At 38.4% G+C, this 18,153-nt stretch overlaps 1 protein-coding gene across 1 annotated transcript in view; it reads right to left on the reverse strand.

The window, feature by feature from the left end:
- KCTD9 (potassium channel tetramerization domain containing 9) overlaps positions 1–18,153 on the reverse strand; it is an 81,372-nt gene that overhangs the window by 16,535 nt on the left and 46,684 nt on the right. The window contains exons 7-9 of the mRNA XM_027549950.1: positions 8,244–8,311; positions 8,061–8,156; positions 7,202–7,351 (exon numbers count right to left, since the gene is read on the reverse strand). Of these exons, the coding sequence (XP_027405751.1) occupies positions 7,202–7,351; positions 8,061–8,156; positions 8,244–8,311 (314 nt within the window). The remainder of the gene's footprint in view (positions 1–7,201; positions 7,352–8,060; positions 8,157–8,243; positions 8,312–18,153) is intronic.

An 18,153-nucleotide genomic window follows, 5' to 3' on the forward strand; every position in this document is an offset into this window, starting at 1 on the left:
AAACCAACCAAAATGATCACATGGATCACAGCCTTGTGTAATTCAGTGAAACTATAAGCCATGTCATGTAGGGCCACTCAAGAAGGGCAGGTCATGGTGCAGAGTTCTGACAAACGGTGGTCAACTGGAGAAGGGAATGGCAAACCAGTTCAGCATTCTTGCCTGACGAACCCCATGTCCAGTATGGAAAGACAAAAAGATACGGCACTGAAGGAGGAACCATTCTGCGGCACCCCCCACCACAACCCCAGGTAGGTAGGTGTTCAATATGCTACTGGAGAAGAGTACAGAAAAACTCCAGAAGGAATGAAGAGGCTGAGCCAAAGCAGAAAGGATGCCCAGCTGTAGATGTGTCTGGTGGTGAAAGTAAAGTGCAATGCTGTAAAGAACAATATTTCATTGGAAATATTGGGAAATCCAGTATTAGATCCATGAATCAAAGTAAACTGGAAGTGGTCAACAGTAGATGGCAAGAAGGAACATCAACATTTTAGGAATCAGTGCACTAAAATGGACCAGAATGGGTGAATTTAGTTCAGATAACCATTATTACTGTGGCCAAGAATCCCTTAGAAGGAATGAAGTAGCCCTCATAGTCAACAAGAGAGTCCAAAATGCAGTACTTGGGTACAGTCTCAAAAATGACAGAATGATCTTGGTTCATTTCCAAGGCAAACCGTTCAACATCACAGTAATCCAAGTCTATGCCCCAACCACTAATGCCAAAAAAGCTGAAGATGAATGGTTCTTTGAAGTCCTACAAGACCTTCTAGAACTAACACCAAAAAAAGATGTCCTTTTCATTATAGGGGACTGGAATGCAAAAGTAGGAAGTCAAGAGATACCCGGAATAACAGGCAAGTTTGGCCTTGGAGTACAAAATGAAGCAAGGCAAAGGCTAACAGAGTTTTGCCAAGAGAACACACTGGTCTCAGCAAACACCCTCTTCCAACAGTATGAGAGATGATTCTACACATGGATATGACCAGATGGTCAATACCAAAATCAGATTGAATATTTGCAGGCAAAGATGGAGAAGTTCTCTCTACACAGCCAGCAAAAAGAAGACCTGGAGCTGACTATTGCTCAGATCATCAGCTCCTTACTGCAAAAATCAGACTTGATTGAAAAAAGTAGGGAAAACCACTAGGTCACTAAGGTATGACCTAAATTAAATCCCTTATGATTATACAGTAGAAGTGACAACTAGATTCAAGGCATTAGATCTGATAGACTGCCTGAAGAACTACAGATGGAGGTTTGTACCATTGTACAGGAGGTAGTGATCAAAACCATCCCCAAGAAAATGAAATGCAACAAGGAAAAATGGCTCCTTGAGTAGGCCTTACAAATAAATAAGAAATGAAGAGATGTGAAAGTCAAAGGAGCAAAGTAAAGATATACCTATCTGAATGCAGAGTTCCAAAGAACAGCAAGGAGAGATAAGAAAGCCTTCTTAGGTGGACAATGCAAAAAATTAGAAGCAAACAATAGAATGGGAAAGACTAGAGATCTCTTCAAGAAAATTAGAGATACCAAGGGAACATTTTATGCAAAGATGGGCACAGTAAAGGAGAGAAACATAAGAATCTCAAAGAAGCAGAAGAGATTAAGAGAAGGTGGCAAGAACACACAGAAGAACTGTACAAAAAAGGTCTTAATGACCCAGACACAATGGTGTGGTCACTCAACAAGAGCCAGACATCCTGGAGTGTGAAGTCAATTAGGCCATAGGAAGCATTACTACAAACAAAGCTATTGGAGGTGATGGAATTCCAGCTAAGGTATTTCAAATCCTAAAATATGATGCTGTTAAAATGCTGCACACAATATGCCAGTAAATTTGGAAAACTCAGCAGTGGCCACAGGACTGGAAGAGATTTCATTCCTATCCCAAAGAAAGGCAATGCCAAAGAATGTTCAAATTACCACACTATTGCGCTCATTTCACCTGCTAGCAAGGTAATGCTCAAAATCCTTTAAGCTAGGCTTCAACAGTGCATGAACCAAGAACTTCCAGATGTTCAAGCTGGATTTCGGAAAGGCAGAGGAAACAGATCAAATTGCCATCATCCACTGGATCATAGATAAAAGGAATTTCAGAAAAACATATACTTCTAATTCATTTACTAAGCTAGAGCCTTTGACTGTGTGGATCACAACAAACTTTGTTTGAATGTGGTGACTTTCACAACATTCTTCAAGAGATGGGAATACCAGACCCTTTACCTTACCTGCCTGCTGACAAACCTGTGTACAGGTCAGGAAGCAACAGTTAGAACCAACATGGTACAACAGACTGATTCAAAATTTGGCAAGGGCTCAAGCCTGTGTATTGTCATTCTGTTCATTTAACTTATATGCAGAGTACATCATGCGAAATGCTGGGCTGGATGAATCACAAGCTGGGATCAAGACTGCTAGGAGAAATACCAGTAACCTCAGATATGCCGATAACACTACCCTAAAGGCAGAAAGCGAAGAGGGACTAAAAAGCCTCTTGATGAAAGTGAAAGATAAAAGCAAAAAGCTGGTTTAAAACCAAACATTCAAAAAACTAAGATAATGGCATTCACTCCCATCACTTCATGGGATCATCATCATCAAAGATATATGCCATCACTTCATGGCAAATAGATGGAAAAAAAATGGCAACAGTGACAGACTTTATTCTTTGGGCTCCAAAATCACTGCAGATGGTGACTGCAGCCATGAAATTAGTACTGAATATAATTCCCGTGATTTACAGTAGGACCTTGTTTATCTGCTTTATGTACAGTAGCATGTAAGTATTGTGTATCTTTATAATTTTTTAAGTAAACTGAGATAACCCAATGAATAGCCTACTAATACTCTCCTGGTACCTAAATATGATATGCTAGGTGACAAGGGCTTATAGAACTGGAGACCCAAAGAGTGTCCACTTTCTCTGACCAAGTTATGATAATAAAAGAATCTCTTAAGACCAGGAGAGTTCCTGGGAATGGTGGGAATTCCAGTGTAGCCCCTGCTAAGTAAGCAGATTGGTTCTTGCTACAGCTGTTTGGTTAGCTGGAAGGGCAGTCCTCTATCCAGGATGCAGTTAGTGAAGGGAACATGGCCAGAATGATCATGTGGATCATTCTCAGTGATGCAGTGGGTTCCAGTTTATGAAGGTCTGTGGGCACCTTGGTCAGGGGCTTGAATTTTATTCTAAGTCAAGTGAGAATCTGCTGTGGAAATCTACATAGCTCCATTTCTCCTGTATATTTATCTCAAATATTTCTGCTGTGTTCACAAACGGGTAGAAGAAACAAGAGGACAGAATGAATAAACAGAAAGATGTTCAGACAAGGGAATTACTGGTTTACAAGTGAATTATGATTCACTTGGAAGACTAGCATAAAAAGTAGTGGAATCTATCTATTTTGGTACTATCAAGGACAGAAGGAGACAAGATGATAGAGTGTGAGGTTTTTATCTTAACCTTGATAAAGGAAACTAAGAAAGCAACCAAAGTGAGACATTTCCATGTTTTTGTCTCTGCAAACATTTAACCAAAGAGGTTAGACTTAGGGCAGGAAGAATGTTGAAAAAGAGAGGTGCTTGGGATAAGGGGTCAAATATAGGGGGGCTGAGATTTCTCAGGGAAGATGAAAAGATGAAAGTATAGTATCAAGCAAACTGAAGGTCTGTCTCTGTATCAAGGTGTACATCAGAGAAGCATCAGTGTTGAGAGCAACCATTCTGTTCCTGATTGGATTAGATTTTGTGTTTGTTTCCATGAAATTAAAAGACGCTTGCTCCTTATAAGAAAAGCTATGGAAAAACCTAGACAGCGTATTGAAAAGCAGAGAAATCACTTTGCCTACAAAGGTCCAATTCAATAAAAACTATGGTTTTTTTCAGTAGTCATGTATGGATGTGAGAGTTGGACCATAGAGAAGGCACAGAAGAACTGATGCTTTTGGAACTGTGGTGCTGGATAAAACTCTTTAGAATCCCTTGGACAGCAAGGATATCAAATCAGTCAATCCTAAAGGAAATCAACCCTGAATATTCATCAAAAGGACTGATACTGAAGCCAAAGCTCCAATACTTTGGCTACCTGATGTGATGAGCTGACTCACTGGAAAAGACCCTGATGCTGGGAAAGACTGAAGGCAGGCAGAGAAGGGGGCAACAGAGGATGAGATGGTTGGATGGCATCACCAACTCAATGGATAGAAGTTTGCTCAAATTCTGGGAGACAATGAAGGACAGGAAAGCCTGGTGTGCTGCAGTCCATGGCGGTCACATAGAGTTACGACACTACTGAGCGACTGAACAACAACAACAAAGATACTGAGAAAGAAACTGGAGCTGGAGGAATCATGCTCCCTGACCACAGTAATCAAAACAGTATTGTGCTGGCACAAAAACAGAAATATAGATCAATGGAATAGAAAACCCAGAAATAAACGCACACCTATTGTCAATAATGTATGATAAAAGGGCAAGAATATACAGTGAAGAAAAAAAGAGTCTTTTCAACATGTGGTACTGGGAAAACTGGAAAACTACTTAAGAAGGAAACTAGAACAGTGTCTACCATCACATACAAAACTAAACCCCAAATTAATTAAAGACCTAAATGTAGAACTGGATGCTATAAAACTCCTAGAGGAAAACATAGACATAACACCCCTGTACATAAATCGTGACAGAATCTTTTTGGATTCATTTCCAAATGAATAGAATGATGAAAATAAAAACAAAAATAAACAAATGGGGCTTAATTAAAAGCTTTTGGACAGCAAAGGAAACCATAAACAAAATGAAAAGACAAGCTATAAAATGGGAGAAAACATCTGCAAACCATGCACCCCCAAGGTCTTAATCTCCAAAATATAGAAACAGCTCATGCAGCCCAATCATAAAATGGGCAGAAGAGCTAAACAGATATTTCTCCAAAGAAGACATACAGATGGCAAACAGGTACATGAAAAGATGCTCAACATTGCTGATTATTAGAGAACCTCAAATCAAAACTACAATGAGGTATCACTTCATACCATTCAGAATGGCCATCATCCATCAAAAAATCTACAAATAATAAATGCTGGTTGAGAGTATGGATAAAAGGGAGCTGTCCTACACTGCTGGGAACATAAACTGGTACAGCCACTATGGAGAACAATGTGGAGGTTCCTTAGAAAACTAAAATTAAAGCTACATATAATCCTGCAATCCCACTCCTGGGCATATATCTGAAGAAAACTATAATTCAGAAATATAAATGCACCCCAGTATTCATAGAGGCACTATTTACAATGGCCAAGACATGGAAGCAACCTAAGTGTTTATTGACAGATGAACAAATACAGAAGCTATGGTATATACAGACACACACACAGTGGAATATTATTCAGCCATAAAGAGAATTTTTAAATGCCATTTGCAGCAATATGGATGGATCTAGAGATTATCATACTAAATGAAGTAAACCAGAGAAAGATAAATATGTATGATATTGCTTATATGTGGAAGCTCAAATGAACTTGTTTCCTACACATGAAGGGACTCAGACATAGAAAACAAATCTGTGGTTACCAATGGGCAAAATGGGATGGGAGGAGGGATAAATTAGCAGGTTGGGATTAACATATACACACTACTATATACAAAACAACAAACAAGGACCTACTGTGTAGCAAAGGAAACTGTAGTCAACAGTTTATAATAACGTATTAAGGGAAGAGAATCTGAAGAGGACTATATATATATATATGTATGTATACATACATACATATACAGTGTATGTATATGTAACTGAATTGCTGTACTATACACCTGAATGCCAAATGATACTGTAAATCAACTACATTTAAATAAAAAAATTATAAACAAATGATAAATAGGTATATTGGCCTTCATATCAATGACACAATATGGGTAGAACAAGCATTTAAAGAGAAGAAAATTATGGTTCAGGCTCACAGTAATGCTATAATTAAACAAAATAGAGAACCAGTTATATTTAATGATCCAGTCTATCTTTTTCCCCATTCCCTAACAGAAACCAACCAAACTGTTTCTCAGCATTTCAGAATTTGAAAGCTAGGTCCTTCCCTTTGTAGTGTTAGTGTTTCGCTTATGTTGTTTTTCAGTTTGATCCTCCATCATAACATGCAACAAGCAGGGTAAAAATAATGGAAATGTGTGTTGGCAGATTTTGTTATTAGATCTAAGTTTCATAGAAAAACACCTTGCAACTAAGGAATAAAGCCAAAATTATAAAATTTAATAAACACTTATTCAATGACTACTACAAGCAAGTTAATATATTAGGTCTTATTAATTGAAAGAGCTTTCCTGGTAGCTCAGCTAGTAAAGAATCCACCTGCAATGCAGGAGACCCCAGTTCAATTGCTGGGTTGAGAAGATCTGCTGCAGAAGGGATAGGCCACCCACTCCAGTATTCCTGGGCTTCCCTGGTGGCTGAGCTGGTAAAGAATCCGCTTGCAATGCGGGAGACCTGGGTTCAATCCCTGGGTTGGGAAGATCCCCTGGAGAAGGGAATGGCTATCCACTCCACACAGATATGGACCTTGATATTAAGCAACTTAAAGTTCTTAGAAGTTACATTTCACTGTTGCTTTTACATATATCCTCTCACTTCAAATAGGTTATCTGTTATATAAATGCATGCATACACATACGGATACACACTTACACACACACACACAAATACTTGTAAACGCATATATATATGTAGAAGGAGAGAATCACCAAGATGCTAACTTACAGATTGCTGCATACCACATTTGTTTTAACGTATCTGCCAAATACCCCCAGAGAAATAACATTTTCCTATTCCAGAAATTATGTGGAATAGAAAGTTCTTTCTATTTCTATTCTATTTCTATTCTTTCCAAGGTTCTTTCCAGCTTTACCCTATTAATTCACAGAAAATAGAAGTTCTGATAACGTGTTGAGGAGATTGGTATCTAATTTCAAGATTTAATTTCTTATCAGTTGCTATACTTTATAGGTGGATATTTAATAAAGCATCTCAAAGTTGCAAAACCAACCCATTTCACTTTCAGAACCTTAAGTTTTGTCATCAACCTAGTAAACTGATGTAAAAGCTTCATTAAGAGAGAGGTGTAATTTGTGCTCTTTGAGAGTGTTCAATAGACTAAAATTTTAATTTTATCTTGTAACCAAAGATGATTCTTACGTCAAGGACTGATCCAGAGAGATCGGCTCGTTCAAGATTTGCACAGCAGAGATTGGCGTGGGCAAGATTGCAGCGACTTAAATTGGCCATTTTGAAGTTAATGTATCGCAGGTCCAATCGAGAAAGATCAGCACCACTGAAGTTTAAACCCTAAAATTAAAAAACACAAATGGTCACAATATATAAACCATCTGTTGTATTTAATTTAACCACAATAGTTAAGCACCGTGGTTTATAGAAGTAATTGGCAGTTCAGTCACTTGGAGTCTATTACAAAACATCATCAAATGGAACTCAGATATATAAAATCAGTATCCTTAATGGAGTCTTAAAAGTCACTCGATTTACATATAACATTAGAATGCATTTTGGCTATGCCTCATTTATGTGCAGAAGTTGCTAAAAAGATAGATCTCTGCTGGTCATGCACCTGTTGATCACTATTTTTAATAAATTGTACTTATGTTATTAATTCTATAATTCAAGAACGTTATATTGTTAAAACTGAGTATTGCAGTTTTTAATATCGTTATTGCTATAACACATAAAAGTATAAGTATCTTCCACTGCCACTGACTGATCATACATAACAGCTGTACAAATAATTGACTTTTTAATTGTTGGAATTTCTATGCACTACCAAAAACTGCTGTATGAGGCATAATTAAACAGTAAAAGACTATTACATCTCTTTTTTATGCTAACCATTTTGGGACTGACTCAATGCTATGACCCATAATTAAAATATATCTTGCATGAAAAAAGAAAATAAGGTAAGAAAAAAATTCCTAGAAGAATTTAAAACTTCCCTCACAGACTTACTGACACAAATAACTCATGTAAAATCTGCTTCAACTACCTGGCAACGCAATTCTGATTTGGTTGGAGTGGCGAGCAGAAACCGGACAAATTCCTTTCGAGATATGGGTGAATGATCCTCTGGTGGTTGTGAATTCTTGAAGACATATTGACAAATTAGTGTAGAATTCTGGGAGACAGTTACAATAAATATATTATTTGGCTAATGTAAAAAGAAACTTACCTTTATTGCCACTTCCAGGTGTTCAATCAATGAGTCAATACCAAAAAATCTCGCTTCTTCTAACACACCTATCATAACAAAAACAATTTGACTTTTATAGAATACTATTCACCTCAATAAGCCTTTATAAAGGATTCTATAAAGTTAAATTCTCACAAGTGAAATACAAGTTTTGCTGTCATTGCTCAGTGTCTGACTTTTTGTGACCCCATGGACTGTATCCCAGGAAAGAAACTGGAGTAGGTTGCCATTGCCTTCTCCAGTGGATCTTGCCAGACAAGGGATTGAATCCACGTCTCCTGCACTGGCAGGCAGATTCTTTACCACTGAGCCATCAGGGAAGCCTTGAAATACAAGTAGGGTAGGCTATCCCACTTTATACAAGAAAAACAACTAATGTTTAGAACATATGTAGCAGTAGCAGCAGCAGAACATATGTATAATACTTAAAAATATCTGTAAATAAAGCTTTCTAAATAGTTTACATATAGCAAAAGAAAAAAAAAACAGAAGACTAATGAATCAGAAAGAAAGCTTTCCATATTACAAAATTATTTCAGAAAACTACCTTATATAAGCCCTAGGCCAAAAAAATCCAAATTATCACACATTCTTAAATAACTGATACAGTGATTTTTAAACCCAATAATAAATGGTTAGCTCACCTAATCTTAACACTTCATTGACTTTTTCAATGAAGCAGATCAGAATAAGTTTGTCACAAGTATCTTTTACTTATTGAATCAGGAAATTATAGAAATAAATAAAAGCAAGCCAGCTTCAAAACAAAAGGCAGAAGTATAATTTAGAAACTTTGTTATAGGAGAATCAATTTTTTAAAAGGGATTTCTAGGGGACTCCAATCAGGATGGCAGAATAGAAGGACATGGAGCTCACTCTCTCCAACAAGTGTATCAAAAATTCACCTACATCTTGAACAGTTCTCATAGAAATCTTGGAATGCTGGTAGAATATCCCAAACACCCCAAATTACATGAAAGATCTCCACATAACCAGGTAGGACCAGAAAAAAAGAAAAAGAAATCGGGATGGTACTTGCCAGCCCGGGAGGAAGTTGTGAAAGAGGAAAGGTTCCTAATCCTGAGATCAGCTGGTACAGAATCAGATCGGGTGATACTAGCCTCTAAAGCTCCCTTTCTGTCCCAGCTGATCTCCCCACCTGTGAAGAAGCTTCTGAGGATGTAGGAAGTTTTCCTTTTTCACAACTTCCTCCCAGGCATGCAAGTCTCATCCCAATATGAAGCAGGGCAAAGGGTAACAGTTTTTCCAAAAGAACACACTGGTCACAACAAACACCCTCTTCCAACAAAGCAAGAGAAGAGGCTACACATGGACATCATCACCACATGGTCAATACTGAAATCATTCAGTATATATTCTTTGTAGCCAAAGATGGAGTAGCTCTGTACAGGCAGCAAAAACAAGACCTGATGCTGACTGTGGCCCAGATCATGAGCTCCTTATTGCAAAATTCAGACTTAAAATGAAGAAAGTGGGTAAAACCATAAGGTCCCTCAGGTATGACCTAAATCAAATCCTTATGATGTAAATCCCTTATAATGTAAATCGCTTATACAGTAGAAGTGACAAATAGATTCAAGGGATTAGATCTGACAGAGTGCCTGAAGAACTATGGACAGAGATTTGTAACATTGCACAGGAGGTGGTGACAAAACCATCCCCAAGAAAATAAAATGCAAAAAGGCAAAAAATGGTTGTCTGAGGAGGCCTTACAAATAGCTGAGAAAAGAAGAGAAACGAAAGGCAAAGGAGAAAAGGAAAGATATACTCACCTGAATGCAGAGTTCCAAAGAACAGCAAGGAGAGAGAAGAAAAACTTCCTAAGTGACTACTCCAAAGAAATAGATGCAAACAATAAAATGGGAAAGACTAGAGATCTTTTTAAGAAAATTAGAGATACCAAGGGAACATTTTATGCAAAAATGGGCACAATAAAGGACAGAAACGGTATAGACCTAACAGAAGCAGGAGATATTAAGAAAGGGTGACAAATATACACAGAACTGTACTAAAAAGGTCTTAAAGACTAGATAATCACGATCATGTGGTTACTCATTTAGAGTCAATATCCTGGAGTGTGAACTCAAGTGGGCCTTAGGAAGCATTATTATGAAGAAAGCTAGTGGAGGTGATGTAATTCCAGCTGAGCTATTTCAAATCCTAAAAGATGATGTTGTGAAAGTGCTGCACTCAATATGCCAGCAAATTTGGAAACTCAGCAGTGGCCACAGGACTAAAACAGTTCAATTTTCATGCCAATCACAAAGAAGGACAATGCCAAAGAATGTTCACACTACCACACAACTGCACTCATTTCACAGGCTAACAAGGTAATACTCAAAATACTTCAAGCTAGGCTTCAACAGTATGTGAACCAAGAAATTCCAGATGTACAAGCTGGATTTAGGAAAGGCAGAGGAACCAGAAGTCAAGTTGCCAACATCTGCTGGATCACAGACAAAGCAAAAGAACTCGAGAAAAACTTCTACTTCTGTTTCACTGACTGTGCTAAAGCCTTTGACTGTGTGGATCACAGCAAACTGTGGAAAATTCTTAAAGAGATGAGAATACCAGACCACCTGACCTGGGGCCTGAGAAATGTGTATGCAGGCCAAGAAAAAAGTTAGAACTGGACATGGAATGATGGATTGTTTCAACCTTGGGAAAGGAGTACATCAAGGCTGTATACTGTCACCCTGCTTATTTAACTTACGTGCAGAGTACTCATGTGAAATGCTAGGCTGGATGAATTCCAAGCTGGAATCAAGATTTCTGGGAGAAATATCAATAACCTCAAATATGTAGATACCACCACCCTAATGGCAGAAAGTGAAGAGGAGCTAAAAAGCCTCTTGATGAAGGTGAAAACAACATTCAAAAACCTAAGATCATGGCACCTGGTTCCCTCACTTCATGGCAAATAGATGGGAAAAAAAGGAAACAGTGAAAGACTTTATTTTGGGGGCTCCAAAATCACTGTGGATGGGGACTGCAGCCATGAAATTAAAAGACACTTGCTCCTTGGAAGAAAAGCTATGAGAAACTTAGTGTATTTAAAAAACAGAGACAGCACTTTGCCAACAAAGGTCTGTATGGCCAAAGGTATGTTTTTTCCAGTAGTCATGGATGGATTGAAAGTTGGACCATAAAGAAGGCTGAGCGCCAAAGAGTTGATGCTTTTGAGCTGTGGTGCTAGAGTTGACTAATGAGAGTCCCTTGGACAGCAAGGAGATCAAGCCAGTCAATCCTGAAGGAAATAAATCAACCCTGAATAGTCATTGGAAGGACTGATGTTGATGCTCCAATACTTTGGCCATTTGATGCAGATATGACTCACTGGAAAAGATCCTGGTGCTAGGAATCATTGAGAGCAGGAGGAGAAGGGGACAAGAGGATGAAATGGTTGGATGGCATTACCAACTCAATGCATATGAGTTTGAGCAAACTCTGGGAGACAGTGAAGGACAGAGAAGCCTGGCTTGTTCAGTCCATGGGATCACAAGAGTCAGTCAGACTTAGCAACTGACAACAACAGAAGCTCAGAGAAGCGTGAGGCACACATTTATGATGAAAGCTGTTCAAAGCATGGGCACAGAAAGAACCTACCTTAACAGAATAAAGGCCATTTATAACAAACCCATAGCAAACATAATCTTAACAGTGAGAACTGAAAGCATGCCCTCTAGGATCAGGAACAAGACAAGACTGCCCTTTCTAACCACTATTATTCAACACAGTTTTGAAAGTCCTAGCTACAGCAATCAGAGAAGAAAGAAAAGTAAAAGGAATCCAGTTTGGAAAGGAAGAAGAAAAACTATTTGCAGATGGCATTGATACTGTACATGAAAAACTCTAAAGATACTATCACAAATTTACTAGAGCTAATCAGTGAATTTATTAAAATCACAGGATAAAAAAATCAATACCTAGCAATCACTTGAATTCCTATACACTAGCAACGAAAAATAGAGAAACTAAGGAATTAAACACATTTACCATTGCAACAAAAATAATAAAATACCTAGGAATAAACCTACCTAAGGAGACAAAAATTGGATTAAAGATTTACTGCACACGGCCCTGTCCATCAGAACAAGAACCAGTTCCCCCCTCAGGTCAGTCTCTCCCATCAGGAAGCGTCCATAAGCCTCTTATCCTTCTCCATCAGAGGGCAGACAGACTGAAAACCACAGTCACAGAAAACTAACCAAACTGATCACATGGACCACAGCCTTGTCTAACTCAATGAAACTATGAGCCACGCCATATATGGCTACCCAAGATGGACGGGTAATGGTGGAGAGTTCTGACAAGATGTGGTCCACTGGAGAAGGGAGTGGTGAACCACCAGTATTCTTGCCTTGAGAACCCCATGAACAGTATGAAAAGGCAAAAAGATAGGACACTGAAAGATGAAGTCCCCAGGTCAGTAGATGCCCAAAATGCTACTGGAGATCAGTGGAGAAATAACTCCAGAAAGAATGAAGAGACGGAGCCAAAGCAAAAACAACACCCAGTTGTGGATGTGACTGGTGACAGAAGCAGAGTCCAATGCTGTAAAGAACAATATTGCATAGGAACCTGGAATGTTAGGTCTATGAATCAAAGCAAATTGGAAGTGGTCAAACAGGAGATGGCAAGAGTGAACATCAACATTTTAGGAATCAGTGACCTAAAATGGAGCGGAATGGGTGAATTTAACTCAGATGACCATTATATCTACTACTGTGGGCAAGAATCCTTAGAAATGGAATAGCCATCACAGTCAACAAAAGAGTCTGAAATGAAGTACTTGGATGCAATCCAATCTCTGTTCATTTCCAAGGCAAACCATTCAATATCATGGTAATCTAAGTCTATGCCCTGACCAGTAATGCTGAAGTTGAATGGTTCTATGAAGACCTACAAGACCTTCTAGAACTAACACTCAAAAAAGATGTCCTTTTCATTATAGGGGACTGGAAAGCAAAAGTAGGAAGTCAAGAGATACCTGGAGTAACAAGCAAATTTGGCCTAGGAGTACAGAATGAAGCAGGGCAAAGACTAATAGAGTTCTGCCAAGAGAACGCACTGGTCATAGCAAACACCCTCTTCCAACAACACAAGAAAAGACTGTACATGGACATCACCAGACGGTCAATAAAGAAATCAGACTGATTATATTCTTTGCAGTCAGAGATGGAGAAGCTCTATACAGTCAGCAAAAACAAGACTGGGAGCTGACTGTGGCTCAGATCATGAACTCCTTATTACCAAATTCAGACTTTAGTTGAAAAAAGTGGGGAAAACCACTAGACCATTCAGGTATGACCTCAATCAAATCCCTTACAATTATCCAGTGGAAGTGACAGATTCAAGAGATTAGATCTGATAGACTGCCTGAAGAACTATGGACAGAGGTTCACGACATTGAATAGGAGACAGGAATCCAGACCATCCCCAAGAAAAAGAAAAGCAAAATGCCTGTCAAAGAAGGCCTTACAAATAGCTGTGAAAAGGAGAGAAGTGAAAAGCAAAGGAGAAAAGGAAAGATATACCCATTTGAATGCAGAGTTCCAAAGAACAGCAAGGAGAGATAAGAAAGCCTTCCTCAGTGATGAGTGCAAAGAAATAGAGGAAAACAATCAAATGGGAAAGACTAGAGATCCCTTCAAGAAAATTAGAGATACCAAGGGAACTTTTCATGCAAAGATGGGCTCAATAAAGGACAGAAATGGTATGAACCTAACAGAAGCAGAAGATTTGTATTAAGAAGAGGTGGCAGAATACACAGAAGAACTGTACAAAAAAGATTCTCATGACCCAGATAATCATGATGGTGTGATCACTCACCTAGAGCCAGACATCCTGGAATGCGAAGTCAAGTGGGCCTTAGGAAGCATCACTACGAACAAAGCCAGTGGAGGTGATGGAATACCAGTTGAGCTATTTCAAATCCTGAAAGATGATGCTGTGAAAGTGCTGCACTCAATATGCCAGCAAATTTGGAAAACTCAGCAGTGGCCACAGGACTGAAAACGGTCAGTTTTCATTCCAATCCCAAAGAAAGGCAATGCCAAAGAATGCTCAAACTATTGTACAATTGCACTCATCTCACACGCTAGTAAAGTAATGCTCAAAATTCTCCAAGCCAGGCTTCAGCAATATGTGAACTGTGAACTTCCTGATGTTCAAGCTGGTTTTAGAAAAGGCAGAGGAACCAGAGATCAAATTGCCAACATCCGCTGGATCATGGAAAAAGCAAGAGAGTTCCAGAAAAACATCTATTCCTGCTTTATTGACTATGCCAAAGCCTTTGACTGTGTGGATCACAATAAACTATGGAAAATTCTGAAAGAGATGGGAATACCAGACCACCTGATCTGCCTCTTGTGAAACCTGTACGCAGGTCAGGAGGCAACAGTTAGAACTGAACATGGAAGAACAGACTGGTTCCAAATAGGAAAAGGAGTACATCAAGGCTGTATATTGTCACTCTGTTTATTTAACTTATATGCAGAGTACATCATGAGAAACGCTGGACTAGAAGAAACACAGGCTGGAATCAAGATTGCTGGGAGAAATATCAATAACCTCAGATATGCAGATGACACCACCCTTATGGCAGAAAGTGAAGAGGAACTCAAAAGCCTCTTGATGAAGGTGAACATGGAGAGTGAAAAAGTTGGCTTAAAGCTCAACATTCAGAAAACGAAGATCATGGCATGCGGTCCCATCACTTCATGGGAAATAGATGGGGAAACAGTGGAAACAGTGTCAGACTTTATGTTCTGGGGCTCCAAAATCACTGCAGATGGTGATTGCAGCCATGAAATTAAAAGACGCTTACTTCTTGGAAGGAAAGTTATGACCAACCTAGATAGCACATTCAAAAGCAGAGACGTTACTTTGCCAACAAAGGTCCGTCTAGTCAAGGCTATGGTTTTTCCTGTGGTCATGTATGGATGTGAGAGTTGGACTGTGAAGTAGGCTGAGTGCTGAAGAATTGATGCTTTTGAACTGTGGTGTTGGAGAAGACTCTTGAGAGTCCCTTGGACTGCAAGGAGATCCAACCAGTCCATTCTGAAGGAGATGAGCCCTGGGATTTCTTTGGAAGGACTGATGCTAAAGCTGAAACTCCAGTATTTTGGCCACCTCATGTGAAGAGCTGACTCATTGGAAAAGACTCTGATGCTGGGAGGGACTGGGGGCAGAAGGAGAAGGGGATGACAGAGGATGAGATGGCTGGATGGCATCACTGACTCGATGGACGTGAGTCTGGGTGAACTCCGGGAGTTGGTGATGGACAGGGAGGCCTCGTGTGCTGCGATTCATGGGGTTGCAAAGAGTCGGACACAACTGAGCAACTGAAATGAACTGAGGATATTCTACCAATCAAGACTATCGTTTCCAATAGAAGGCAGAATAAACAATTTCTCAGACAAGCAAAAAATAAAAAAACATATCAATACTAATTGGAAAAGGCCCTGATGTTGCAAAAGATTGAGGGCATGAAGTGAAGGGAGTGACAGGATGAGATGATTGGATGGCATCAGTGACTCAATGGACATGAGTTTGAGCAAGCGCCAGGACATAATGAAGGACAGGGAAAAGCTGGTGTGCTGTAGTTCATGGGGTCGAAAAGAGTCAGACATGAATTAGTGAATAAACAACAAGAAGAACAAAACGTATCCTAAAAGAAATGTTGAAAGGCCTTCTATAAATAGAAGGGAAGCAAGAATACGCAAGAAAGAAAAAAAAAATCACAATTGGAAATTAAATCACTTACCAAACTTTTTGAAAATGATGATAACTACAAGGAATAGCAAAACAATAAATGTGAAGATGTAAAAGAAGAAATCAAAATCATAAATGTGGGAGAAGTAGTAAGAAAATGTAGATTTTTTTGTGGAATGTGTTTGAGATTATATGACAATCAGTCTAAAGGAAGTACATATAAGGGGTTAATCTATGTTGAAAAACAGAGTAGCCACAAATCAAAAACGTGTAATAGAGGCACAAAAACCAAAAGGAACAGAAGCATAATGCAAAAGAAAATCAAACTATAGAAGGAAAAGATCAAAGAAGAAATAAAAAAATCAACTGGAAAAGAAGGTCTGAAATGGTAATAAATACATATCTATCAATAATTACCCTGTCAACGGACTAAATGCTCCAATCAAAAACACTGGAGTAGCAGATTGGATTAAAAACACAAGAGCCTACAATAGGCTGCCAATGAGAGACTCACTTTAGGGCAAAGGATACATATAGATTGAATGTGAGGGGAAGCAAATGAAAATGACAAGAAAGTAAGGGTTACAAAGCTTGCATCAGACATAATAAACTTTAAAACAAAGGCCAAAGGTAAAGAACAACAATATGTAATGACAAAGGATCAATTCAAAAAGAAGGTATTATACTCATCAACATATATGCACCCAATTTATGAGATGAAAATACATAAAATAAATACTGAGAGACAAAAAGGGAGAAATTGACAGGAAATTTAGTAATAGAGACACTGACATCCCACTTATATCAATGGACAGCTGTTCTGGACAGAAAATAAGGCAACAGAGATCATACATGATACAACAGAACAGTTAGACTTAATTTACATTTTCAAGACATTAAATCCAAAAAATGTAGAATACACATTCTTTTCAAATGCACATGGAACATTCTCTAGGATTGATCACAGACTAGCATGAAAATAATCCTCAACAATTTTAAGAGGATGGAAATTATTTCAAGCATCTTTTCTGACCACAGTGAAATGAAAGTAGAAATCAACCACAGAACAGAAATGAGAAAAAAATGAATACATGGTGACTAAACAACACTGTTAACAAAACAATGGTTCAAGGATGAAATCAAAGAAGGAATTACAAAATACGAGATAAATGACAATGAAAACACAACTATACAAAATCTATGGGATGCAGCAAAAGTAGTTCTTAGCAAAATGAGCCTTCCTCTCAAATAAACATCATATAAAAGAATTAGAAAAAGAGGGAACATATAAAAGAATTAGAAAAAGAGGGAACAAACAATACTTAAAAGTCAGCAGAAGGAAGGAAATAAAGATAAGATTGTTGTTATTGCTGTTGTTTAGGCACTAAGTTGTGTCCGACTTTTTTGAGACCCCAGGGACTATAGCCCACCAGGATGCTCTGTCCATGGGATTTCCCAGGCAAAGATGTTGTCATTTTTATCTCCAGGGAATCTTCCTGACCCTGGAGTGACCCATGCGAGTGATTGAACTTGCATCTCCTGCATTGGCAGGTGGATTCTTTACCACTGAGTCATCTGGGAAGCCCCAGGATCAGACAGGAAATAAATAAAATAGAAATTATAAAAAGCAATAAAAAAATCAATAAAACCAAGAATTAGATTTTTTAAAGGTTACAGAAAATTTACAAATTACTGGCTAGGTTCATAAGAAAGAAGAGAGAGGACCTTAATAAACAAAATAAGAAATGAAAAAGGAGAAATAACAACTGATATGTTAAAAATTTTAAAAATCGTAAGAGAATACTATGAATCATCAGAGACATGCCAACAAACTGGACAAACCAGAAGAAATGGACACGTTTCTAGAAAGTAAAGCCTATAAAAACTGAATTTAAAAAGTAAACCAATTTGAACACACTGATCACTACAAGCAAAATAGAATCTGTAAAAAAAAAAAAAAATCCTACAAAGGTCCAGGACCAGATGGCTTCGCAGTCAAAACTGACCAAACCTGGGAAGAAGAACTTACACTGATCCTTCTTAAACTCATCCTGAAGACTGAAGAGGAGGGCACACACTCAAAAACATTCTGTGGAGCCACCAATACCAAAATAAGAAAAAAGATACCACCAGTGAAGAAAATTTAGGCCAA

This window comes from Bos indicus x Bos taurus, chromosome 8 (assembly GCF_003369695.1).
Source record: "Bos indicus x Bos taurus breed Angus x Brahman F1 hybrid chromosome 8, Bos_hybrid_MaternalHap_v2.0, whole genome shotgun sequence".
Lineage (NCBI taxonomy): Eukaryota > Metazoa > Chordata > Mammalia > Artiodactyla > Bovidae > Bos > Bos indicus x Bos taurus.